The sequence below is a fragment of the Echinops telfairi genome, unplaced genomic scaffold, assembly GCF_000313985.2.
Source record: "Echinops telfairi isolate 266 unplaced genomic scaffold, ASM31398v2 ScPeMD7_18;HRSCAF=68, whole genome shotgun sequence".
In the NCBI taxonomy this organism is placed as follows: Eukaryota; Metazoa; Chordata; class Mammalia; order Afrosoricida; family Tenrecidae; genus Echinops; species Echinops telfairi.
Genome location: NW_022103915.1, coordinates 62,006,058 through 62,034,011, shown reverse-complemented (window position 1 = coordinate 62,034,011; position 27,954 = coordinate 62,006,058). Strand labels below are relative to the sequence as shown.

The 27,954-nt window shown below is 36.8% G+C and overlaps 1 protein-coding gene across 3 annotated transcripts in view; it reads left to right on the top strand.

Moving 5' to 3' along the window:
* Nucleotides 1-27,954, top strand: part of TOGARAM1 (TOG array regulator of axonemal microtubules 1) — a 95,132-nt gene that overhangs the window by 44,759 nt on the left and 22,419 nt on the right. For 2 of the 3 annotated variants that reach the window (XM_045287897.1, XM_045287896.1), the window contains exons 8-12: nt 4,192-4,341; nt 9,695-9,793; nt 10,711-10,886; nt 11,906-12,059; nt 19,053-19,206. In XM_045287897.1, coding sequence (XP_045143832.1) covers nt 4,192-4,341; nt 9,695-9,793; nt 10,711-10,886; nt 11,906-12,059; nt 19,053-19,206 — 733 coding nt within the window. The remainder of the gene's footprint in view (nt 1-4,191; nt 4,342-9,694; nt 9,794-10,710; nt 10,887-11,905; nt 12,060-19,052; nt 19,207-27,954) is intronic. The other variant, XM_045287898.1, reaches the window with a different exon arrangement.

Genomic DNA, 27,954 nt, shown 5'->3' with positions numbered 1-27,954 from the left:
ACCCCAGACGCTATACTTTTTGATAGCCGGGCACCATCAGCTTTCTTCACCACATTTGCTTATGCACCCATTTGTCTTCAGTGATCTGTTCGACAGAGAGCATGTTTTTAAGTGAAAAGACTGTATGTTATATTTAAACATTTCAGTTGCCACAGGATAGATCATTTTCAAACACTTCAAAAAGCTGTTTTTACAAAAATAACAATTATATATATTCTTTGAAGAAAAAAATGTCTACAGGAATAATCAATCCCCTCTGAAGCCCATAGCTATGCCCATTCATGGTTCCCATCTCCAATGATCCTAGTTTAATTAGATTGGAGTGTGTGAGCCAGTCCTCAGAGTTTTTAAAATTCCCAAGATGATACTAATGTACAGCAAAATTTAGCCACTATGGCCATAGAATGTGGCATCGCCAAACAATAATTCCTTTAGAATGACAATATTTAAATATTGGTTACTTTAAAAGGTACTTTGTGTTATGAATTTTTAACAGTTTTTATTCAGTTTTCTGCTTTGTACTAAAATTTTTCAAGTTGACCTGAAAGTCTTTTATCACTTCGAGCATCATTTCTCAGAAACTACATTTAGTTATTAGTAGTAATCCATTGGCAGAAACAGTTAATTGTGTAGAATATTCAGAAAGGTAGTCTGTTTAGAATGGGAATTGCATATGATTCCTTTTTATTAGGAAAGCTGTATTGAATTGTGATTTAAATGCCACACATTACGATATAATGCTTATTTTCATATGCTCTCGCTATATTAAGTCCTTTAAGGCGACTTTTATATAATAATTACTCTGCTAAAATACTATATCTAATTGTTGCCTAAGACTTTTAATTCCTCAGTTCTAAACATCTTTCAATATCATCTCTTTTTAATCCCTACCACTATTAACACTTGCCGTCATTGCTTGCCTCTATAGCCTTCTGAATTTTCTTTCCACTGGGAAGCTTGATTCTCTCTAGTATATGTTCCACACTGCACATCCTACTACCTTGCCTAACCTAAATCCATTCAAGGCATCTTTCTGTGATATGACCATTGGGTACTGCATCATCCTCAGTTTCCCTTCCCTCTTTGTATCTTGTCCTTCAGTTAAATCACTTGAATGTTGGCATGTGCAAATCTAATATTTGCCATCAGTAATCTACACCATCCCCCATTCAGCTCTTAAAACACCATCCAGTTGCTTTCTCAGGAAAGGTTTAACTGATTTTTAAACAAAGTTGATTTTTTCCTCTTCTGTGATACCATTCCTTCTTATGCCGACTTACATTTTAGTGGTACTACTACTGTTTTACCTTTTTTTTAAGACTGTCAGATTCTTGAACGCCAGAGATTATTTCTCTTTGAATATTGACCAAGTACTTGTTATAATCCTGAGTGTCTAACTCAGCCTTGTGTGCCTGGTGTAGTGATTTATACAAAGCTAGTGTCTCTGCTAGACTCAGGAAGAGTATAGCTTTAAATTTGACAGACTCAGTTAAAATCCCAATTTGATCCTGTTAACTATTGTCACACTCCCCTGGTTACTTCAGTGCTCTGAAACTTATTTCCCTCGTGTAATATGTATGAAGCACCTAGTGTATACTGGGCCCTTGTTATTTGTTCTCCTTATGAAGGAGACACACAGAGTGCATAAAAGCCCATAAATATTTTTTCTGCTGTTCATCCTAATCTATAATTTTACAAATGTTTTATAAGTTTGAAGAGACATAGGATCGCTAGATCTTCTTGGAAAACCAGAACCCGCTTTTGGAAGAATAGCTTTGGAATGGAAAAAAAGAGTGGATTTTTTTAAAAACCTGGAATTGAGTTCTCCTCCTTCCTAGTTGTATGACCTTATGATATATTTTATAGTGATAGACCTTATCACAAAATACTGTATATATTTTATATGCAGTACCCAGTGTTTTTCAAATTTGCCTATTCCTAAGAATCACCTGCTGTGCATATTACAAATATAAATTCGGGGCCTGTCTCCCTCATATACCTCATGGATGAATTTTCAGGATTAGTCATCTGTGTTTTAAACAAATAACAGATCTTTCTAGAATTAGTTTGGAAACAGTACTATTATTTATTCATTGTAAGATATTCCTGTTAAATTTAACATTCTCTGAAATACTAAGTTGTTATGGTTTAGGACTTTATGAATTTGGACTCATATTTGATCATGGAAGTGGATTTTGGGTTTTTGGGGGGTTTTTTTCAGTAAGTATGTGCTTTCTACAAGATTCTTGGTGTTTAATGATTAGAGTATTAAAATGGCAATGAAAAATAAATTAATAAGATGGCAATGATTAAAATAAGGATAAACTGAAGAATAAGAACTTAACAATTATGTGAAATTATAAATGCAGTCTGCCTTGACAACAGCATTTCCACTAAGTGTTTCCAAGTGCATCTCACCATTACCTATTACATCAGGCTGAGCTCTGTTTACTGAATGGTAGATAATAAAGTAAACTTTATCCTCTAGAATTAGTGTCGACTTTAATAGAAAGCATTTCTACTCAAAGTTAGTATCGTTATGTAGCATACTTTACAAGTTAACTGTCAAAAGTAAGAATACAGAACTTCTCTGCTTTTTAACAGCAGATAGTTCTTAAATTTGTGTGAACTGGTACTCTTTGCAGCCCCCTCTAACCATGCTACCTCCAGTCTTTCTCACCCCAGTGTTTTCTGTTAAAATATTCAAAGTGAATTGTATTTTATTATTATTTATAAATGCTTTACATATAAGCTGTATATCAATAGAAAATTACTGAAGTATGTATCCTTTGTTTTATTTTTTAAACAAGCTCAAAATAGTAATATAAGTAATCAGCTTTAAGATGCCAATGTAGATTGATTTATATTGCTTAAAAGGAGGCTTGCCTTAGCTTTTGGAGTTTTGCTGAGTTTTCTTTTTTTTGTTTGTTTGTTTTTTTCTCTGAGACTTGGGTCAGAGGCAATTCTCTCTGGGGAAAACAAAGAAAGGAGGAGAAAAAGAAGTCTTCTAAGCAACCTATATAAATGTTGAGAAAGAAAGCCCCTTACAGGGATTCTCTTTATTCTTTTTTTTTTTTTTTTCAAGTAGTTTAATTTTATTTTTGGAGAAGGGTAACACTCTTTGTAATCTGCCTGATCTTTCTATTTTTTTTTTCTTCTTTCTTCTTTCTTTCTTTTTTTTATTTAACATTTTATTAGGGGCTCATACAACTGTTATCCCAATCCATACACACATCAATTGTGTAAAGCGCATTTGTACATCGTTTCTCAAAACATTTTCTCTCCATTTAAACCCCCGACATTAGGCCTCATTTTTCCCCTCCCTCCCCACTCCCCCCTCCCGCATGAGCCCTTGATAGTTTATAAATGGGTATTTTGTCATATCTTGCCCTGTCCGACGTCTCCCTTCATCCACTTTTTGGTTGTCTGTCCCCCAGGGAGGAGGTCACACATAGTTCCATGTAATCGGTTCCCTCTTTCCTACCCATTCTCCCTTTACCCTCCCTGTTTTGTGAGTTTTCAATGAAGACATGATAATAACACTTGGATTTCTATTATGTGATAAACACTGTGCTCAGCCCATTACATATATTTATCTCATTTAATCCTCATAGCCGTTTTGGAAGAATATCTAGAGTTATCCCCATTTTCCAAATGAAGTAACGTGTAGCCCCAGGTTCTCTATGGATTTAAGTGCCTGCATTATGGTTTATAGCAAGAACATGATTCCAGGTTCCAAAGTCTTAATTAATATGTAGTCTACTGGCTCACTAGCCAGTCCAGGATAAACCCATTGCATAGGGAGGGAAGGAAGGAGAGAGGGAAGGGAAGAAGTTGAGAATATAAACATCTCTCAGCCCACAGAGTTTGAATTCTTGATTTCTAAAATTTTCTTATAAAGTTAAGTGCCTTCCATTTGTAAAAGCGTAAATATTTATCTCTTTCAAACATTTTTTTATTTCATTGTAACTTTAAAGCTTGTTTTCAGAAATCTAATATAGCTCATAATAAATGGTCTTACCTATTACTAAGATTAAAACTATTATAAATTTTAAAATAGGTTAAAACTTTAGATTTTTGTAACATTGTTACGGACCTTTTAAAAAGTTAGAAATCCAGATAAATTTAAAGAGGAGATATTTACTGATCATGCAATAATTTTTGACCCTATACATTTCTTTTACTTTATAGGGATCATGGCCTCCAATGTAAGCATAATCGGTCAGCGTATAAACTATGGGTGTGGATGTAGTGATTTTGAAGATGATAAATTACATGATATTTCACCAAATAGTCTAAAAATACAGAATAAAGAACACCCAAGACATAAGCACCCAAAAGGTTAGTGCATTTCATGACAAATTGACTTTTAAAATTGTCTCTAAGAATCTTTTCTAATCATATAAAAATCTTTAAAATGAACTGAGAACTAACTACTTATTTTTAAATTTTTATCTTGCCCTTTTGCTCCTATGTTGTTGCTCAAATAATTTTGCCAAGTTAGGAGAGCTCACAGGTTCACATATATTGGTTTATGACCTCACCTGAGGAGTCTAAGGGAAAAACAGTTCAAGAGGCTAAAATTAGGGAATTCCTGCTACAACAACCCCTAAAATATACAGACACACCGTTTTTAAAAGATACTCTGCCACTAAAATGGGGTGCAGAAAATCATGGGAGTAAGTTACTCCCAAATGCCTAGTTAGGTTGTAACTACGGAATAAGGCTGTGGCAACAGGAGTATAATTTCCCTGTGGTAGAGCTTGGGAAGGTTTCGTTTTTGTCACTAACCACTGTTAACTATTTCATTCTTTTCTGTTGAGCTAAGTAGCATCACTGTAATGTTATGGTCATGTCTTCAAAGATTCTATTATAGCTGTAATTTTTTTGAAGGGTATAGAAAATTTAAATAAATAGAATAATTGGATGTTATTTATATTGAAGCCTTGTAATCCACCAGTCAGAAGTAAGGAATTTGCCTGTGTGTGTGTGTGTGTACGCTAAATTGACAGTTGTCCGCTACTATACTTGGTTATTTCGGATCATCTTAAATTGCATATGTACAAGTAATCAGGTGTGTTTGTGTATATTTATGTATAGAAGTTCCCCAAACTACAGTATGAGGGAGTTTGATTAGAAACTTTCTCTTATGTTTTCCTATAGTTTTTTCTTGTAGATTTCTTAAAATGTAATCCCTTATATAATTCAGTATATCTGTGACAGAGATCAGTTATCTATTGTTTTATAAAAATAGCTAATAAGAGTTTTTCTTCTTATTATGCTTTTCATTTAAAGAAAAGAAAGGACAAAGAATATTCTTTTTCTGTGCATTTTTTGTTGTCCTGTCTTTTTTCCTTTTTTAGTAAGTCATTTTATTGGGGGCTCTTACAGCTTTTATAACAATCCATACATCAATTGTATCAAGCACATTTTTTATATATGTTGCCATCACCATTTTCAAAACATTTTCTTTCTACTTGAACCATTGGTATCATCAACTCTTTTTTCCCACTGTTGTGAACCCTTGGTAAATTATAAATTATTATTTTCATATCTTACATTATCTGCTATCTCCCTTCACTCATGTTTCTGTAATTTGTCCCCCAGGAAAGTGGGGGGCAGACGCTTTATGTTGATTATTGAAATATTTTTATTCTTGAAGGTAACTCATATCCCTAACGTATTATAAATTTTAAAATGCTTTGAAATTTGATGAGTATGTTTATTTATGGCTAGTAGCATTCTTTTTTGTATAGCAGAACCATATCTTTTTAAATCCTTTGATAAGTAGTTCATTTTACCCAAGAAATTCTCTGTGTTAGCATTTCCCAACCTTATTTCAAAGCACTTATTAGATCTTTGGTCAATAAAATTCAACATGTTCAAAACCATTCCTATTTTCCTTTTCTGACTTGTTATCTGTTTTTATTAGATAAATTATTTCCCCTAATTTTAATTACTAAACACTTCAGAATCATCTTTGTTGTCTCCTCCACCCTGCAGTTCAGACAATGTCCAGTCCTACCACTTCTGAGTCTAACTGTATTTTTCTGCTAGCATGGTTGTAATTTGGGTTTTCATTACATCTTCTCTAGATAATTATGAGTCTTCTTGCAAGGCATTTTGCTTCTTATTTTCATCCCTTTTTAACCCAGGCTGCAAATGCTTTCAGAATTATATTTCTGCAGTACAATCAACTCAAACTGCTTCCTATTTCCCACATAATAAAGTTCCTAATCTATAGTTTGACATTCAAGAAAGTCAATTCAGTGTAAACCTCTTGTATTATTTCTTGCTGTTCTTTTTTTCTATGTGTTATGCTCCAGCACTTTTAATTCTGCAATTTTATTTCATGTACATGTAGGATCCATCTAGAATGACTTTCTAACTTTAATGTGTCCAGATCATATCAGCTTATTGAATATTCACTTAAAAGTTACTTGCCCAGAAATCTTTCATCACTTTCCTTTTCTGTAGAAGTCTTTTTTCTTTCTATATTTTCCCATCATACGCATAATTATCTCTCTGTGTCTCACATCTTTTATACTAAATTATGAGTTAAGAGTAAAGATACTCTTATTCATTTTAATATCTCCATTTGTTTTATACATAATAGGGTTCAGTGAATACAAGTTAATGAGAGGAATGCTAATGAACCAACTGAAACTAAGAAGGTAGCTTTGGGGAAAGCAAGGTTTTAAGCTGGTTCAGCTCAGATAAGTCAAGGCTGACAAAGAGGCACTAGAACAGTCCTGAATTTTTAAAATGTGAATGGCCCAGAACAAGAAAAATTATGAGTCTAAACCCTACAGGAAATGTAATCTCCCTTTGAGAAAACAAAGGCAGCATGCACATTGTGCAGCGACTAAGCCTCTTGACTAGTAAAGTTGAAAATAGTGATGCCCCCTCCAGGAAGGCCGCAGACCGCGCTGCCCTGTGTGTTGCGCTCCACAGTCCTGGCAGTAATCAAATGTTGTGCATAACAGGCTTCTGAAAAGGGGTTCACAGCACTTCTTGGAATCTTCCATTACACAACTTTCAACCTGCAATTTTTCTGTTTTATTTAGTGTTCCAGACTACCCATATTTTAAAATTTTGAGTCTATTTCATTTTTGCTTTATCTGCCATGATAGAACCAGTTCAAACTGGGTTAAAGCCCTAGTAAGAAGGCACTCAAAACTTGCATCCTGGATAAAAAAATTTAAAAAAACCAACATCCTGGGTAACGTATCAGAAACAAAATGAAAAAAATTGTTGAGAATGAGGAGACAATGGAGCCCTTATCCAGTGCTGATGGGATTAAAAATGGTGCAACCATTGTTGAAAATGATGTGGCATTGCCTCAAAAAAGTAAGGGTAGAATTAACATATGACCCAGCATTCCCACTCCTCCTAGGAATGTATACACCCAAAAGAGTTGAAATTAGAAACTCAAACAAGATCTTGAACATTAATGCACAGTGCAGCATTCTTCATAGTACTCAACAAAAGTAGAAACAACCCAAGGGCCCTCAAACAGATGAATGGATTAAAAAATGTGGTATATACGTATAGTGGTATATTCTTCAGTTATGAAGTGCAATGAATGCTAATACATGCTTTGACATGCATGGAACTTAAAAGCATAATGCTAAGTGACATAAGCCAGCCACAAGAGAACAAATATTGTATGATAACCACTTATGCAAGGGGGCTTCAGAAAGTTTGTGGGAATGGAATGAAAAATAATGAAAATTCTTACAAATTTGTACAATTTCCCTATTACGAAATATATAGAATAGGCAAATTGAAAGAGACCAAAGTTTTGTCGCAATGCAAAGATAGAAGGGAGACAGTAATGAAGTTAGTGGTTAAAGGGGTACTAAGTTTGTGTGATGGGTGGTGGGAAACTTTGGAAACAGCTTAGCATTGATGGCTGCACAACATGGAGGACATAATTAGAACACTGTACACACAAAAATGTTTGAAATTATTAATACTTTGGTATATATATTATACCATAGTAAAATACTATTTTTAATTACATCTTAAAATAATCAGGTTGAAATTACTATTGAGTGTAATTCTGAACATAATTTAAAAGCTTCCAATTTATATGAATGGATTTGTTCTCAGAGCCCCATCTTCCTCTTCCTTCCTGTCTTCTGTTGGCTACCTTTTGAACTTGCCCATTTCCCATGGCCATAGCTTGGAGCTGTAATTCATGACTTCAGAAAGTGATCGGTGATGGTTGTTAGCAAAGTATCCCTGTGTTAATATTTTTTCTCTCTGCTTGAATGAACTGAATGAGAGTAAAAAGAAACTATGTAAATGGCTTTACATAGTTTATGTGTAGCAAATCTTTTGACACGCACAAGGGAGCCTCAGAAGTTTGTGGAAAAATTTCATTTCTTCATGAAAAGTCTGAAGCACTCTGGTTTATATTTGGTTGGAGGCTTAATAAGCAGTATTTATTTCAACATTTCTTTGTTCAGAAGAAGTTAAAATAACATTAAAAATTATGAATTACATGAGCTTCCCTAAAATGAAGTTAAATTATTTAGCAGAAGCATACCTTTTTTTCCTCATGAAATTTGTCTTATTTGGTCATTCATCTCATAATTATTTAAGTATAGGTCTTTCTGTTTGTATACTATTTGTTGAGAAAATTACTCCATTCACTAAGATATGCTTTTATCACGCGATAGCTTTCTGGGCTACCAAATTTTTCTGTCGGTTGATGTGTGCTATCTCATTGCCATTGAGTCATTTCCGACTCATAGTAACCCTGTAGGACAGGGGCGAACTGCTCCTGTGGATCCCGCTGTGTACTTCTTTATAGTAGAACCGCGCTGTCTTTCTTCTGCAAAGCAGCTGATGGTTTCTAACTGTTGACCTTGCGGTTAACCGCCCACTTATGATAATGACACCATCAGGTCTCTTCCTTGGGCTGTAAGAGGGCACATTCATTTCTGTTATTTCAGGTTATACTTAACTAAATAAGAAAGTAAATGAAAATTTCTCATATGCGTAGGTTTTTTTCCCGTATTCCCTGCCATATTCACACACAACCAAAACAAGTCATTTACCTTAGCAGGTGAGCAAAATAATCTTATCAGTTTACTTTTTAAAAATTCTGTTATTTAATTAAATTTTGCAGTAGTTAACAGGTTTGCTTTCATTCACTCTAAAGTTATTTTGTGTTTGTATTTTCCTGCCCTGATATATTCATCTACCATATGTTTGCTGGACAACTATACTAGTTTTCAGGGGGGAAAATAATAAATGAACATTTTTATAGTCTAGTAGGAAAGACAAATAATTACTAACTGAGTTAAAAGTTAACCCAGATAAATACTGGAAAGTGTAACCTTGACCTAAACTGTCTGGAAAGTTAAGGAAGACTTTCCTTTATAATTATGCTTTTGTTTCAGATTTTTATGCTGTAATTGTTTGCTTGTATATCTCCCACCTCTAAACCTGAATTATATAAACTCCTTAAGGGGGAAAGAAGATTTCTCTCCAGTGCCTGACCAAAGTAAATCTTTTCATTATGAATATTTAATTAATGGACTTGTGTGAATAAATAAATTGTGAATTCTTTATGTGAAATAAAATATCAGTTTTAAAAGGCTTTCTTACAATATCCTAAAATACTATATAGTAAATTAATATTTTTAACTATGAGGTCTGTATTTATTTTTTATTTTTTTAGGATGTGCAGGGTCAACAACAAATATACAGCAAATTTCCAGTTTTGACTTGACATCCACAAATACCTTACCGGAAGACTCAGTAGTAGTTGTTGGAAAAGGTATTTCAAAGTTACTTAGCTCTTTTATTATATGTGCTCTTCACACCTAAGTAAAGCAGAACAATAAAAAGTAGAGACGAGTATAACATAGATGGTGAATAGAATTTGTTTTATTATTGTTGTTAATTGAAAGAATTAGAAGTGAATACTTAGCTTGACATTTCTTACCTTCTGAAAAACTGAGGTAAATTCATGTCAGCAATTCAGAGAAATAAGCAATATAGTTGCAGTTTAAGTACCTTCTCAGGTAACTTTAGGATAGCTAAGAGAGTGATAATTAGCATAATTTAACTTAAATGGTAGTCCTCATTTATATGCCTAATTATAAATATAAATTAGTATGGATGAATAAGAATTTAATTCCTAAAATATGTTTTAGGGGAATAGATCTTTGAGTAACATATTTGCCTTGCCTTGGCTTAAAAGTAGTAGTTTCTTTGTGTTTGTTAAACCTATAAAAACTGAACTATGTGTACACATGCATGGAGAGTATACCTCTCTCTTTCTCTGTCTCCTTTATCTGCCATGTCTCCAACCAAACTGATTTACTCACTTCGAACCTGCCAACTCTGCTTACAAGCATCCTCATCCAAAAAGTTGTCCTCATTTCCTTCCTTTTTGTCTTGCCAAATGCAACCTATTTCCTTGTCTCTGCTCCTTGAAACCGTCTTAAACTCAGCTAACGACAGCATTCAGGAATGAGAATCACAATGAGTATGTGGCTCACATTTAATGCTAGTCATGAACTGCTAATGACACCTCCTAGATTACTGTCTTGTTAGATAATTTCCCCCTTTTTTGATTATTTAACTTTCTTATTAACTATATTGTTTACTTTTTGAAGGCAAGAATCTGCCTTAAACTTTGTCATACATAGGGCTATCGTACACAAATACCTAATGCTTGATCGATTTCAGGTGTATTTGGAAGCCCACATTTGGCACCAGCAACCTACAGCCAATCAGTGATACCTTCTGTGGAAAATGGGGAGACATTTTCTATTAAGCAAAGCTTTGAACCACCTTCAGGGATTTATGGAAGAGCTCTCCAGCAAAGTGTTCCCGCATATCTTGATACTGAGAATGAAAGAAATGTAAGGTTATGTTTTAACTACTAGGATAAGTTTAAGTCTATAAATATCGTTTTATAGATCAAATTTAGTATCTTTTTGTTACTTTTTATTAAAACTTTAAAAAATGAAAATTCTGATCCTTTAGTCATTTAAACAGGAGCCTTGCTGGTGTAGTGGTTGCACACTGGACTGAAATCTGTATGGTCGGCAGTTTGAAACCAAGAGCAACTCGGGGGAGAAAGACTGAGCTTTCTACTTAGTAAAAAGTTACAGTCTCAGAAATCCACAGGGGGTTATTATGAGTCAGCATTGACCTGAGAGGAGAGTTGTAGGAATCACCTAAATAATACTTACTTTCTAATTTGATGTTAGAGTATATAGTGCCTAAGTGAAGCAAATGGTTAAGCATTCATCTATTAACGGAGAGGTTGGCACTTTACATGCACCCAAAGGCACCTTGGAAAGACTGGCACTCTACTTCTAATAGACCACAAATTTCACAGCTCTATGACAATAGTTCTACTCTGCAACACATGAGGTTGCCGTGATTCAGAGCTGATCCACAACTGACAAAAACAAATACATCTCTATCTACATGTACATGTGTATGCACATATTCAAGGAGCCTTGGCAGCGCACTGGTTAAGCACTAAGCTAAACCCATCCAGCAGTTCTGTGGGCAAAAGACCTGGTGATTGGGGTACTATTAGATGACAGGCCAAACATTTTTTAAAACCCTATAGAGCTGTTCTTGAGTCGATATGAATTAGAATCAACTTCATGGCACACAACAGCATATACATATTCAGCAGTTTCCCAGGATCTGCTCAAGGAATAACAAACTAATATCCTCAGCAACAGAGTTCATTGGATATGGGCAACATGTAGTTAGACTTCATGATTACTGGAATAATGACTAAGACTGCATAGTTTATTTTGTTTAGACATGTAAGATATATACAGATAGATATCTGACATGAGAGTAGTGAATTCACATGACAATCCCCTGAATACGTAGTTATCTCAACTTTTTCATGCAGATTAAAGTTTCAATTTCAAAATCTACTTATGATAAGATGAGACAAAAGAGAGAAGAAGAGAAAGAACTTTTTGACATTAAAGATTGTGAGAAAAAAGAACAGTATCACTGGGATCGAGTAAAACATGCAGGAACTGAGAAAATGATGTCTGAAAGTAAGTGGAATTTCATTCTTTGTATATTTTTGGACTTGGAACATACTAAGGCTAATAGCATGATTGAACATTTTAACTGTGGGCGATAAATGTAATTGATTGTTTTTCTCCCTTGTAGGCTTAAATATGTTTGGAGAGGAGGTAGGAATGTTAAAAAAGGAGTTTCCCTGTAGAAAACATTCCTCTCTGCCCTTCACGGAGAGAAGGGACCAGTTTGAAAGGCCATCATCTCAATGTTTTCAGATTGGATTAAATCCCTTGTTTAAATGTACAGAGTAATATCTACATGCTTGTTAAACTAGGGATGTATGGTTAAGTGCATTCTGACACCAGGAGCCCTGAAGTAGCAGTTCTAAGTCCTTTCTTCTTAAAAATCAGTGCTGCCTTTAACTTGCTTTGGAAATGCTCATTTAACAACTTTGGTTTCAATCTTCTTACCTTAAGTGTCTAAGTACTCTCAAAGGTGTAGCAATTTTCTCTTAAGAGCCTTCTATAATTCCGGGGCATTTGCTGAGAAGTTGTTGTTAGGTGCCATCAAATCAGTTCCAACTCCTAGAAACCTGATGTATAAACAGAATGTGACACTGCCAGGTCTTGTACCATCCTCACAATTGTTCTTATGTTTGAGCCCATTGTTGCAACCACTTTGTCAATTCATCTTGTCTATGGTCTTCCTCTTTTTCATTGATCTACTACTTTACCAAGCATGATGTCCTTCTCCAGGAACTAGTCTTTCCTGACAACATATCCAAAGTATGTGAGAAAAAGTCTTTCCATCCTTGCCTTTGAGGAGCGTTCTGGTTATACTTCTTCTAAGACAGAGTTGTTTGTTATCCCATTTCATAACTAAGGTAACTAAGATAGTGAAGCTGGTTGGAATTAGATCATGATTTTTTTAAGTCATTGTATTTTTTTATTTATCCAACCTATTATTGAGAGCCTACTATGTTCTTTGTCTGGCCAAGAGTATCCCTGGTGGCACTGTAGGTTAGATATTGGGCCACTAACTGCAAGGTCAGTAGTTCAAACTCAGTAGCCACCCCTGAGGAAAATGCGGCTATCTACTGCTATAGAGTTTATAGTTTTAGAAACCCTATGTAGGGTCTCTATGAATTGCATTCAACTCTGTGACACTGAGCTTGGTATTTGGTCTGGTACTACTTTTTAAACATACTGGGTAGGTATTGGTCCATGTTAGGCCATCTTGTCCAGGGAAACAAATCCAGTGACACTCATCAGTGTATAAGAAATAACTTTATAGAAACAAATAATCTTATATCAAAAGAAGGCATCCCAGCTGTTTTAGCCTGGAAGACTAGAGAAACAAATTCATATATATATATATATATATATATATATGGAAGAGGTTTATATCCAAGAGTATTAGAGTAATTGAATATTGAGAAAATGTCCCAGCCCAGTCTAGATCAAGTCCACAAGTCCAATATTAGCCCATATGTCCGATACCAATCTATAAAGTCCTCTTCAGACTCACAAAACACATGCAATGATGCTGAATGCAGGAAGATCACAAGCCAGTGGGTTGGAAGTCCTCTGGATCCAGTGCTGTTGTAAGCATCTCAGCATTGGCAGGGGTCTCTACGTGGCTTCTCCGTCTCCAGAGGTCTAGCGCAGTTCCATGTGTCTTGTCAGTAGAGTGTCTCCAAGGGAGTGATCCAAGAGTGAAAAGTGTGTCCCGCCGCCTAGGAGAAAATGCAGGAGTTTCCAGAATTCTCAGGAGAAGGCCATACCCACACAGAGACCTCATTGGTTATATCTCGATTGACCAGCCAGACTCTACCCTTTCACTCGCAATCTTTCAAATTGACACCAGATTATGTAACTACCACACCAGCCCAGTCCAATTCAAGTCCACAAGTTTGATTCAAGCCAGGACTCTCTTCAAACTCACCTAGCTGCAGACTGGTGATGCAAAAAGGTGAATTGGGAAGTGGGAAGATCACAGGCCAGTGGGTGCAGAGTTGTGTGGATCCAAGTTCAGTGAGAACATGGCAGTGCTGTGGCAGCTCCCAGGGCTGGGCAACCCAATTGGGTCCACCCCTAAAGGCAGCCAGAATCTTAGTAGGGGCAGAGAAAGGGAAGTTCCCAGTCTCCTCACTTAGGAGAAACCCACATCCCAAACAAGGCAGCATCAGGCTGTGTCCTAATTGACAGGTTGGATTCCACTCCTACACTTGTATTAAAATTCAAATTGATATATTCTATCACAATAACAACTAGGAAAATCAGTTTGAAATGGAAGTTTGTTAAACTATTGTAAACATTATTATTATTATTCCTGAATAACTTGTGTGAATTATATTTGGTGCCCTCGAATTTTTTCCTAGAATAAATATAAAACAAATTTGAACTAGTTGAATGTCTGAAGTTCATCTTTTATAATGCTAGAAATAGAGTTGTTATTAGTTGCTATCAAGTCAGTTCTGACTCATGATAACCCAGCTTGTGCAGAGTAAAATTTTCCGTAGGGTTTTCAAAGCTGTAGCATTTCAGAAACAGATTGCCAGGTTTCTCTTCTGAGGTGCCTCTGGGTTGGTTCAAATTGCCAACTTTGAGCAAGTAGTTCAACTCTTAATCGGAAATGTAGTAGACTTTTATGTAAAGTCTGTATTCCCAAAACTAATTAATGTAGGTAGTATGTCTTATCAGAGGTGTTAGTGAAATGATTATTAGCATGTCCCTAGGATTAATTGTAGACATTTGTACTCTATGGAAACTCAATAACTATGATTTGTATCCTTAACACCTAGGACAAGACCTTACCACTGGAAAATGTTTGGCAAATGCCTGATTATTAAATAAATAATGTTCTTATTACTAAACATGCCCTCAGGGTTTATAATAGACCATTAATTCTATACCAATAGAAAAAAAGACAACTAGAGCTCTATATATAAGTGCCATGAAGGTTAATTTTCTGTTGTCAGGTGAATAGTAGAATAAAGTTCATGTTTTTCTTTTATAAGAGTCATTTTATTGGGGGCTCTTATAGGTCTTATGACAATCCATATATCAATTGTACCAAACACATTTGTACATATGTTGTCATCATCCTTTCCAAAACATTTTCCTTCTATTTGAGCCCTTGTTATCAGCTCCTCATTTTTTTCCTCCCTTCCCCTCCCCCTCATGAACCCTTGATAAATGATAAATTATCATTATTTTCATATCTTACTCTGTCTGCTGTCTCCCTTCACCCATGTGTCTGTTGTTCATCACTCTGCAGGGGGTTGTGTGTGTGTTATATGTTACTCATTATAATTGGTTCGCCCTTTCTCCCTCACTTCCCCCCTACCCTCCTGGTATCGCTACACCCTTTATTGTTCCTGAGGGGTTTATCTTGGAGTTTCTGTGTCAAGAGCTCTTATCTATACAGTGTACATGCTCTGATCTCTATACCAGTATACATGCTCTGATCTAGCCAGATTTTTAAGGTAGAACTGTGGTCATGATAGTGGGTTGGCAGGGAAGTGAGCATTAAAGAATTAGAGGAATGTTGTATGTCTTGTTGCTGCTATACTGCACCCTGACTGACTTGTCCCTTCCTTGTGACCCTTCTGTGAGAGGATGTCCAAAGGTCTACAGATAGGCTTTGGGTCTTCACTCTGCTCACCCTCATTCACATTGATAATTGCTTGTTTTGGGTTTTCTGGTGCCTGGTACTTGATCTGGTCAACACCTCATGATCACACAGACTGGCGTGCTTCTTCTCTGTGGGCTTTATTCCTTCCCAGCTAGATGGCCGCTTGTCTTTATCTTCAAGCCTTTAAGACCCCAGATGCTATATCATAATAGCCGAGCACTATCAGTTTTCTTCACCACATTTTATCTTCAGCGATAGTGTCAGGAAGGTGGGCATCACAGAATATCAGATTATTAGAACAAAGTGTTGCATTGAGGGAGTGCTTGAATAGAGGTCCAATGTCTGTCTGCTACCTTAATACTTGACGTATAAATATGTGTACATATATGTATGTCCTTATCATTTTATTTATATATATATATATATATATATACACACATGTACATGGCTGTATTTATACCTCTATAAATGTACTTTGCCTTGTAGTTCTTTCCGCTTGTTCCAATATCATGTTCAATTTTCATTTGGCTTTCAGTAATTTCTCTTGGCTACATTGCACTTGATCAAACCACACCAGGCATTCTACACCCTTCTTGCCATTGATTTTAGATCACTTGTTGTTCCCTTGTCCCTGGGTTTGTTGGCTCTCCCCATCCATTCCCCACCTCCCCATCACCCATGTGCAGTCAGAACTGTCAGTCCCATTGTTTTATGCTCCGGATTGTTTATCCTGCCTAGCCTATATAGATCAGCGGTTCTCAACCTGTGGGTCGTGACCCCTTTGGGGGGTCAAATGACCCTTTCACAGGGGTCCCCTGAGTCATAACAGTAGCAAAATTACAGATATGAAGTAGTAATGAAAATAATTTTATGGTTGGGTGGTCACCACCACATGAGGAACTGTGTTAAAGGGTTGTGGCATTAAAGGTTGAGAACCACTGATACAGACATGGGGAAAAAAAAACAACAACCTATAAATAGTTCCAGGTCTGTCTGTTGACTTTAATGAATGTTTTCCAATTGAATCTGGTGAGGTGCCAGGCCCTGCCCCTGAAGTCTATTTTGGGGATTCCTTGAGAACTTCTTAGCTTCGCTCCCCTTGCTACTCTGTTGCACTCTCTTCGAGTTTCGCCTTGGTGTCAGGGGGTCAGACCAGGCACAATTCCCACACTGTGTCACCAATGTTGGCCCCATAACGCTTTGGGTCAGTGAGGGAACACCATGGCTCAGGGTGGTGCCAGATCCATGGTTCTTTCTGTGCATTGGCTGCTCCTAGCAGGAATATCATCCTCAGGGCTTGGTGGGCCAGGATGCAGTCCACTCTCTCATTCCCTCTTAGTTTGCTCCTATGTGTTCTGACCAGAACCCGCCCTTTTCCCTGAGGTGTATCTTTTTTTTTTTTTTTATCATTTTATTGGGGGCTCGTACAACTCTTATCACAATCCATACATGCATCCATTGTGTCCAGCACTTTTGTACATTTGTTTCCCTCATCATTCTCAAAACATTTGCTTTCTACTTGAGCCTTTGGTATCAGCTCCTCATTTTTGCCCCTCCCTCCCCACTCCTCCCCCCTACCCCACCCCTGAGGTGTATCTTACGTGCTTTCTTCCCTAGTGCATTCTTCTGGGGAGGGGGTCCACATAGCTGGGATTGGGGCTAGCCCTACAGACCTCTGTTGGTTCTCTGCTTCATGCCGGTATGTTGCCTTCAAGTCTGGGTGCACCAGGTTGAGGTCTGATCCCTCTCCCTTTCCTGTGGCGGCATAAACAATACCTTCCCCATGGGTTATTTCAGGTTTTAAGAAATAGGTTTTTATTGCTTTTACCTTTTAAAATAAAGTCAGGGAGGAAGGGGGAACAGATCGCAATGATGGACACATAACCAGCACCACCCCCAAGGGGGACTAACAACAGAAACCATGGGGGAAGGGGGACAGCAGTTGGTGTAAGATATGAAAATAATAATAATTTATAATTTATCAAGGGGTCATGAGGGTTGGGGGCGGGGAGAGTGGGGAAAAAGAGGAGCTGATACCAAGGGCTCAAATAGAAAGTAAATGTTTAGAAATAATGATGGCAACATATGTACAAATATACTTGATACAATTGATGTATGGATTATTATAAGAGCTGTGAGAGCCCTCAATAAAATGATCTTTAAATAACTAAATAAACAAATAAAATAAAGTCAGACGTTCTTCTATGATTCATGGCAAAAAACCATTCAAGTATTTATACTAAATGTGGTCTATTATTAAATTTGCATATAAAAAGTAAGGTTTTAACTAGCTTTGGTTTCTGGGTATTAGTTTTATTAGACTGTAAACAATTGTGAGGATGGTGCAGAAATGGGAAGTGTTTCGTTCTGTTGAACATAGGGTGGGTATGAGTTGGAACAGACTTGATACTATGAACACCAACAACAAAGCAATAGTATCAGTTTATATAAGAGATGTTCATAACATCTGTAGTCAATACCATATGCACTTCGTATCAAGGATCTCAGATGCTTTTTAAAAATTTTTTATTGTGAATTAGGTGAAAGTTCCCAGAGCAGATCATATTCAATAGTTCATACACAATCTGATTCAACCCATCTATTCCAATCCCCTCAGTGTATTATCATTTATCCCACTTCTTGTGTTTCCTGCTTCCATTTCTCATTTCCCAATGCTCTGAACTTTGTCCTTAAATATATGTAATCTTTTGATCTTAAATCATAATGAATTTCCTGAAGGGTAAGGGCCATAGTCTCTGAGGTCCCACCATCTCCATCTAACCAGTAAGCCTGTTCTTTTTTATGATTTTGAGTTCTGTTCCATATTTTTCTCCTCCTCTGCCCAAGACCTCCTATTGTGATCCTTTTCTGAGCTGTTGTTCACGATACTGTGCACCATGCAGTTCTTCTGGTCTCAGGGTCATGGAGACTGTTGTTTGCATGGTCTGTTAGCTCATTGGGCTAATTATTTTCATTTATCTTTGGATTGTAATCATTCTTCTGGCCTCTGGGTGGAGAGAAATCAATATTTGGTGGTCCTGAGACTAATAGATGACTGTTCACAAACCATTAAGACCCCAGTCACTACTCTAAATTTGGATAAAGAATATTGTCTTTTGAACTGTGTTATTACAGTGAACCTTGTTGTCCTTAGAGATTATGGTCCTGAGTCCCTAGGCCCAGTGACTCATTCCTTTAAGGTATTTGGTTATTTCTAAGAAGTTTTTTTTAGCATTGCCCCTTGTATACACCCTATATTCATGGATATATTTCCAATAAAAGTAAATACACATATACAAATATCCTCTGTGGGTGTACTCTCACGCTTCCTCTCCCTCTAGTCAACCTGTGTGTCTATCCTCTGATTTTTTTTAAATGCTCTGTTTTAGGTACAGTATCTCCTGGGGCCATCCCACAATATAAAGAAAGGATGCCGTCTGTCATGCATAGTCCAGAAATAATGGATTCATCAGAACTACGGCCATTTTCCAAACCAGAAATAGCACTGTCAGAAGCTCTAAAGCTTTTAGGTGATGAAGATTGGTAAGTTCACCATCTCTATCATCGTATACTAGAAAGCACCCAAAGTTTTCTGTAATTTTTTAATTAGAGCCATTGAAGCACAGTTTCCATTTAAAATAGAAGTGATGGTTTTAGTTCTTAGGCAGTCAGAAAATATCTTTCCAACTTATTATATAGTTGAACTCTAATTCAAATAATACTGTCAGCATTTATTTTATCACTTATATATCATAAAAATGTAGTTTAGGTTTTAATGAATTCAGCATACCTTTTGTTATAAGACTATGAATCTCACCATTTCCCAAAATGCTCCTCTGAAATATACCCTATTGCAATCCTTAGAAATATTTACCTGCTCCTATCACACCTGCAGTAGCAACCTAGCTGCCTAATAAATCATAGGTAACAGCAGGACATTGGCAGCATTGGTTGCCCTTGTCTCAATATCTCTTCTCTCTTTTCAGTATCGTTTCTGTCCTCACTCTCCCTCGCCCCGTCGCATCAATTTTTGCCTCTCTTCTAGATTCAATAAAAATATATCTACAATATCTTGTTTCTGTAAGATCTTGCCAAAATTGCACGTTTGTTTCACATGTATGCGTTTCTTTCCCTTTTTTAACAAAACTCCTCAAAAAGGCTGACTTATTGCCTGTTTTCACTTCACATTGTCTTCTCAATCATAGTTAATCAACTATCCCTACTTTAGCCATTTACCACTTCTCCAAAACTGCAAAATGACCATTTTGTCAAATTTATACTTGTCACTTTTTTTTAGCCTTCACTTTTTGCATACTTAATATGGTTGACACAACTCTCTTCTTGATTATTTTTTTCTTCATTTTTCTTCATCATACTCTTCCTGCTTCACTTATTCTTCTGGTTCCTTTTCTGTTTGACCTCAAAATTTTGGAATGCCCTTGTTTTCAGTCCACTGGTATTTGTTATTTTCTATGTACATTCATTCTGTAAATTAGATGTTGTCAGTCTTTCTCCATAAAAAGCTGGATAGCAAATACTAGTGAACCAGAATTCTCTGTCACAATTACTCACTTCTGCAATGTAGTAATGCAACAGCAGCATTTCGTAACATAAAACTAAATGAAGATAGCTGAGCCCTAATAGTGTTTTGATTGTAAAACATTAGGTCATATTTGGTTTATAAACTGTAGTTTTCCAATCCCTTCCTTAAAGTAAGGAATCTTTATGGGTTAGGCTCCGGCCTACCAACCACAATGTTGGCAGTTTAAACCCACCAGCCACTTTGCAAAAGAAAAATGAGGCTGTTTGCTTATAATAATTTACAGTCTCAAAAACCCTATCGAGGGATTTTTTGAGTTTTCCTTAAATTATCTCACCCAGCCTGTAGCTTTAAATTCCACCTATATTGTGGTCCCTTATAGATTTTTTTGTGCATTCTTGATATCTTCCTTGAGACTTGTAATCTAAATGCAAATGTGATGCCTTTACTCAGATGACAATAACTCACTGCCATCAAATTAAATTTGATCTCTAGGGTTTCCAAGGCTGTAGTCATGAGGGAAGCAGACTACATCTTTCTTCTGTGGAGTGGGTGGTGAGTTTGAGTGACTGACCTTTTCGGTTAGCAACTGAGAACTTAAACCACTGGGCTACCAGGGTTCCTTTACATTCCAGTAAACCAAAACCAAACTCACTGCCATTCAGTAAATTCTGACTCAGCAATCTTATAGGACACAATAAAAGTGCCTCTGAGGATTTCTGAGACTACAAATCTTTATAAGAATAAAAAGTCTTGTCCTTCTTCCACAGACCAGCTGGTAGTTTCAATTTTTGACCTAGCAATTCAACACATAACCCACTAACAAGCATCTTAAATGTCTCATTTCCAGAGTATAATTCTTGCACTTTCACTCCCTGCTTGGAAGGATTAATAGCAATCAAATTAACTCTCCCACTTGAAAAATTAAAGTATTATACAAAATATATATGGAACCAACAATGTTCATGTTATTATTATTATTCACCAGACAATAAAAGGCAGTGATCCCTAAGAGATGAGAAAAAACGAGGTGAATCGTAAAATTACCTGACTTCCTTCCTGGAGAGACTTTGTGGGTCATAGCTCAAGAGGAGAAACCCGGACATATGCCAGAGGAGCTGGAAGTCTGAGAAAGTCTTGGTGGCTAGAATTTACCAAGCAGATTGCCAGAGGATAGAGCTACATAGACAACTACAGAGATCTGCAGTGAATTCCTTTTGAGTGTTCAGCTGAATAATGGTCAGAATGTACATACAAATAAACTACCCAAGGCCAAAGAAAGGATCATCCAAAATTATCAGGACAAACCCTGGACCAAATATAAAGCCAAGAATGCTTTCTGTTCCCAATAGCACAGCAGAAAAGTTCACAATTCACACAGCATTGGGTAGAATACTTCGAAAGATTTTATTGCACAGTGTAGCAAAATGATCCCTAAAGTAAATGCTGCTTAAGGTCCAACATAACAAAGTTTATAAGACTTTGGAGGATCATACTGTTTCAAAGGAACTTAACTGCATTCCAGAACATGGCTCAATGGTATTTACAGGAATTCAAAAACATTCAAGATAAAATCCACCATGTTTGTCATTTAGGAAAATATCAGGTATGCCAAGAAATAGGAAAAGATAAGCCATAATAATAGGGATAAGACCATATATATTTGTGTATAAGCCGAGTTTTTCAGCACATTTTTAATGCAGTTTTTGTGGTAAAATTAGGTGCCTCGGCTGATATTCGGGTCGGCTTATACTCGAGTATATATGGAAATTCATTATCTCAAATGAGGTAGATGGTAGCATTAGAATAGATGATACAAGTTAATGGGTGTATTAAAACTATAATTGTTTCTTTCTTTTTTTTAACTATAATTATTCTTTTTTGGCTGTTAAAAAAGTCAGAATGAAAATTGAGGAAGTCAAGTAGAGATAAAATTTTTAACTTTAAAAAATAATAACCTAATTTTCTACAGATGGAAACACATGAGGTCAAACATACACTGGATAGGATTAATGATAGATTACAAATTACTGAAAGAGATTTAAAAAAATGAAAATATAGCCATAGAAATGATTAAAACAAGACAGAAGGGGATAAAAAGGTTGAGAAAACGAGAAGAGAGCATCAATGAGTTGGTAGTATAACTTGAAGTAGATGTAATTGACCCACCAGTGATTAAGGGAAACCAAAATATGCTTTTTTAAATGATAGAAATATTTATAAATTTAATGAAAATATTAACCAAGACATCCAAGATAACCGAGCTCAACTATATATAAGTATATGTATCTGTATGTGTGTACATATGGAGAAAGTCTGTTCAGCTATATCGTAATAACATTACCCAATCTTCTGTTAACCCAATTCAGTCAACTTTTTATTTCATGTATTTTTCATCTCTAGAAATTCTATTTGGTCCCTTTTTTTTTTTAATAATCATTTTATTAGGGGCTCATACAACTCATCACAATCCGTACGTACATCATTTGTATCCAGCACATTAGTACATATATTGACTTCATCATTCTCACAACACCCGCTTTCCACTTGAGCCCTTGGTGTCAGCTCATTTTTCCCCCTCCCTCCCCACTCCCCCTTCTCTGAACCTTTGATAATTTATAAATTATTATAATTTGGCCCTTTTTTATCTTCCATTTCTCTCATTTTCTTCATAGTTTTATTTCAATCCATCATAATATCTGTAATAACAATTTTTAATGGTTTATTAATTCCATTATTTCCAGATCTATTTCTTTCAAGTGATATTTCTTTTGATTTTTCATCATATCTCCTGCTTTTTTTTATATAGCAAGCAATTTTTCATTCACTGCTGTACATGGTCAATGATAAAGTTATATTTCTAGATGTTAGTGTCTTTTTTGTTTGTTTAAATCATTTTATTGGGGGCTCGTACAGCTCTTATCGCAATCCATAAACACATCCATTGTGTCAAGCATAAACATTTTCTTTCTACTTGAGCCCTTGGTATCAGCTCCTCATTTTTTCCCCTCCCTCCCTCTTGAACCCTTGATAACTTATAAATTTATTTTCCATGTCTTACACTGACCAGTGTCTCCCTTCACCCACTGTGTGCCTTTTTAAAGTGTGTTTTGTTGGTCAGGGAGTTAGGGTTTTTGTGCTGTAGTGTGATCATTGTGTTAGAGCAAGTCTTATGTCTCCTTTTATGTCAAATCTTATGTCTCCTTTGGGGCCAATTTAGCATGCTCCCTCTACTCTCTCTATAAATACCCCAGTTTGTCTATGTGGGCTGTGAGTTTTATTTTTAGTTTTAGGGTGGTTTTTTTTAATAGCTACCTGGTAACTGTTCTTTATCTGACCTTAGAAAATTTCATCTGAGACATATGTGGGTTCATATTTAGCCCAAACTGCCAAGAATAGCTACATAAACAGCATGGAAGGAGGCCATATTTGGTCTCCTTTGGCTTCTCTGTTGCCGCAGACATACTTCCACCTCTATTTCTCTTAACCTATTCCAACAACACTCTACTTGTATGCTGGGTTTGATAATTTGTTGCAATGGCCACACAGAACTCACAGACAAAACTCAAAATTATAAGGGTCTATTAGAGAATGTAATAGGTTACCACAAATCAGGATCAGTAAACAGTAAACAGTTAGTATACAGTCATTGGGTGACATTTCCATGTCTCCTCAGCCAGCAGCCAGCAGCCAAGAATTTTGCGACCAGAGTCTCTCTGGTCCTTATCCTCTCAGCCACTTGTTTTCTTGGCCTCAGCCTCTGTGGTCCAGGCAGGCAGCTTCATAGTCTCATAGTCTCAGCACTACTTCTCTGTTCTGTCTCATGTCTTCCTTGCCTTGACCTCTGGTTTCACCGTGGCTCCTTTGCTCTGTCCCATGGTCTCCATGCTATGGTTTCTGGTCCCTCGGTCTCAGCCTCCATCACTTCCGACAGACATCTCGAACTGGACCTGGGATTTTTCTCTGCATCTGAGATATCTTTTATACACAGAATAATGACTCTGGGATGTGACTTTTGTCTTTCAGCAGACCATAACCCCAGAGGAAAAAAAGGGTGTGCCTTGATTCACTAACTCTACTCAATTACAAACTTAGTCCCACCACTTTTCAGGCAATTTGTCATACTGTAGTGTCTTGTTTGTGGCTGTGATCCTGGAAGCTATGTTACTGGTATTTCACGTGCCAGCAGGGTTACCCAAAGTGAACATGAAGCTTCCAGACTAAAAATAGACTATGAAGAAGGAATCAGCTGTCCACTTCAGAGGAAGTAGCTGCAGGAAACCTTATTATGAACAGCATAGAAACATTGTCAGATACAATGAAGGCCTAATGAATGGAAGCAGAACATTGTCAGAGATAATGCGGAAGGATGGCCCCCCTCGGGTCACAAGATAGTCTAAAAGTGACTGAGGAGCAGTTGCCTTCTCAAAGTGGAGGCAGACCAAAATCAAGGAAAGCCTGTAGGACTGGAATCTGAGGGATCTTCCCTTGCGGATGGGACCCAATACAAGGTGAGTAAAAACTGCTGCAAAAATCTACTAAGAGTCAATACTGGGAATATACAACGTATGGATCTAGGAATATTGGAAATTGTCAAAAATGAAATGGATGCATAAAGATCCATTTCTTTGGTGTAGGCCAAATTAACTGGTATAGGCCATTTTGAATCTGAAAATCGTATGGTTTGCTTTGCTGGAAATGACACAATCAAGAGGAATGGCGTTGCATCCAATGTCAAAAAAGGACATTTCTAGATCTACCTTGAATTACAGTGCTGCCTGTAATAGGATTTTGTCTATCTGCCTTCAAGGAAATTCAATTAACTATTATTCAAACTTATGCACCAACTACAAAACTTAATTTTGAAGAAACTGAAGAATTCTACCAATGTCTTCAGTCAGAAATTGATGCAACATGCAATCAAGATGCACTGCTAATTGTTGGCAATTGGAATGCAAAAGTTGGAGACCAAGAGGAAGGAATAGTAGTTGGAAAATGTTGCAAAAACAGCAATTTGTTCATCACAAATTCCTTTGTTCAGCAACATAAACAGCAACTATATACATGGACTTCTCCAGATGGACTGCACAAAATAAAATTGACTACATCTTTGGGAAGATTCCACGGAGAAGCTCAATATCAGCAGCTAAAACCAGGCCAGTGGCTGACTCTGAAACAGACCATCAATTGCTCGTATGTAATTTTAGGTGGAAGCTGAAGAAAATTAAATCAAGTTCACAAGGGCAAAAATAGGACCATGAGTCTATCCCAACTGAATTTTGAGAATGTCTCAAGAACAGATTTGCTGCCTTGAACACTAATTGCATAAAACCCAATGAACTGTGGGAGGACAAGGACATCACTCATGAAGAAAGCAAAGATCATTAAGAAGACAGGAAAGAAAGAAAAGATCAAAGTGTATGGCAGAAAAGACTCTGAAACGTGTTCTTAATCATAGAATAGCTAAGACTTTAGAAGAACTAAATGTTAAAGTCAAAGAGTTAAACAGAACATTTCAAAGGGCATCTCAAGAAGACAAAGTAAACTGAAAGGTACAGTCTTAGAGTTATAAAACCGAAATGGAAGAACATCATATATATTAAACAGAAAGAAGTAAAAAAAAAAAGTCAATCCTCGAGTTACAGTACTGAAAGATTCTATGAGCAACATTGAATGATGCAAGAAGCATTCAAAGAAGGTAGAAAGAATACACAGAGTCACTGTACCAAAAAGAACAAATTGACATTCCACCATTTCAGGCGGTAGCCTAGGAGCAAGAACCAATGATACTGAAGGAAGAAGCTCAAGCTATATTAAATGCATTAGCCAAACACAAGGCTCCAGGAATACAAATTAAAACATTTCAACAAGCTGATGAAGCATGGGAAGCACTCATTTATCTATGCCAGGTTACATAGAAGACAGCTGCTTGGCCAACTGACTGGAAGAGATCCCTATTTGTACCCATTCCAAAGAACGGTGACCCAACAGACTGTGTGAGTTATAGAACAATATCATTGATATCACATGCAAGTAACATTTTGTTGAAGATTATTCCGTAATGGTTGCCGCAGTACATTGACAGGGAGCCGCCAGAGGTTCCAGCTGGTTTCCGAAGGGGAGGCGGAACAAGGGATATCTGATGCAACTGGATCTTAGCTGAAAGCACAGAATACCAGAAAGATAATTTACTTGTGTTTTACAGACTATGCTAAGGCATTCCACTCCATGGATCAAAACAAACTATGTATACCCTTGAGAAGAATGGGAATTGCAGAAAACTTCATTGTGTTCATGAGGAATATGTACATGGATCAAGAGGCATTTGTGCATGATTTCAAACCAGGAAAGGTGTGTGTCAGGATTGTATCCTTTCACCATACTTATTCAATCTGTATACTAAGCAAATAATCAGAGAAGCTGGATTATATGTAAAAGAATTAAGCATCGGGATTGGAGGAAGGCTAATTAGTAACCTGTGATATGCAGATGACACAAGCTTGCTTGCTGAAATGTGGAAGACTTGAAGCACTTGCTGATGAAGATCACAGATTGTAGCCTTCAGTATAGATTAGCACTCAATGTAAAAAAAAAAAAAAAGAATCCTCACAACTGGACCAATAAGTAGCATCATGATCAAAGGAGAAAAGATTGAAATGGCCAAGGATTTTGTCTTGCTTGGATCTACAACCACTGCTCATGGAAGCAACAGTCAAAAGTTAAAAGATGTGTTGTATTGAGTAAATGTACTACACAAGACCTCTTTAGAATATTGAAAAGCCTGGATGTTACTTTAAGGACTTAGGTGCACCTGGCCCAAGCCATGATATTCTCCATTGCCTCATATGCATATAAAAGTTGGACTTTGAGTAAGGAATACTGAGAAGAATTGGGGCCTTTGAATTCAGGTGCTGTAGAAGAATACTGAAAGTACCATGGACCACACCGAGGCAAAACACTAGGAAGGTGCAACAGAACAGCAAGGGAATGGAGCGGCAAGGTCCCCAGGGAATGCTGAAGGTGGACTTTGGGGCCAGGGCATGGTGCCCCAACAGGCTGGACTGGAAAACACTCCTAAAGGGCAACAAACGATCCTTGAACTAACGACCAGCTTTTCTTTCTTGTTGTGTTTTGTTTTGTTTGTTTTTTTGTCAGTGGTTTGTTTTTGTTGTATATTGTTGCTTGGCTTTGCTCTGTCTTGTTTTTGTGCATGTTATTATCTCCGCAGGTCTGTCTGAATAAGATAGGTTGGATGAACAATTGGGAGGAGAAAACAGTGGGACCGACAGTTCTTGGGGGGGTGGAGGGAAGGAAGTGGTATTAACAAATCCAGGGACAAGGGAACAACAAGTGATCCAAGTAGGTGGTGAGAAGGGTGTGGGAGGCCTGGTAGGGCATGATCAAGGGTAATGTAACAAAGAGGAATTGCTGAAACGCTGGTGGGGACTGAGCATGATAGTGGAACAGGAGGAAAGTCAAAGGAAATAGAGGAAAGAACTGGGAAGCAAAGGGCATTTATACAGGTATAGATAAAGGCATGTACATATGCAAATACATTTATATATGAGGATAGGGAAATGGACCTATGTGCATATATTTATAGGTTTAGTGTTAAGGTAGCAGAAGGACATTGGGCCTCCACTCAAGTCTCCCTCAATGCAAGAATACTTTCTTCTGTTAAATTGGCATTCTCTGATGCTCACCTTCCCAACACAACCGCTAAAGACAAAGCGGGTGAATAAGCAAATGTG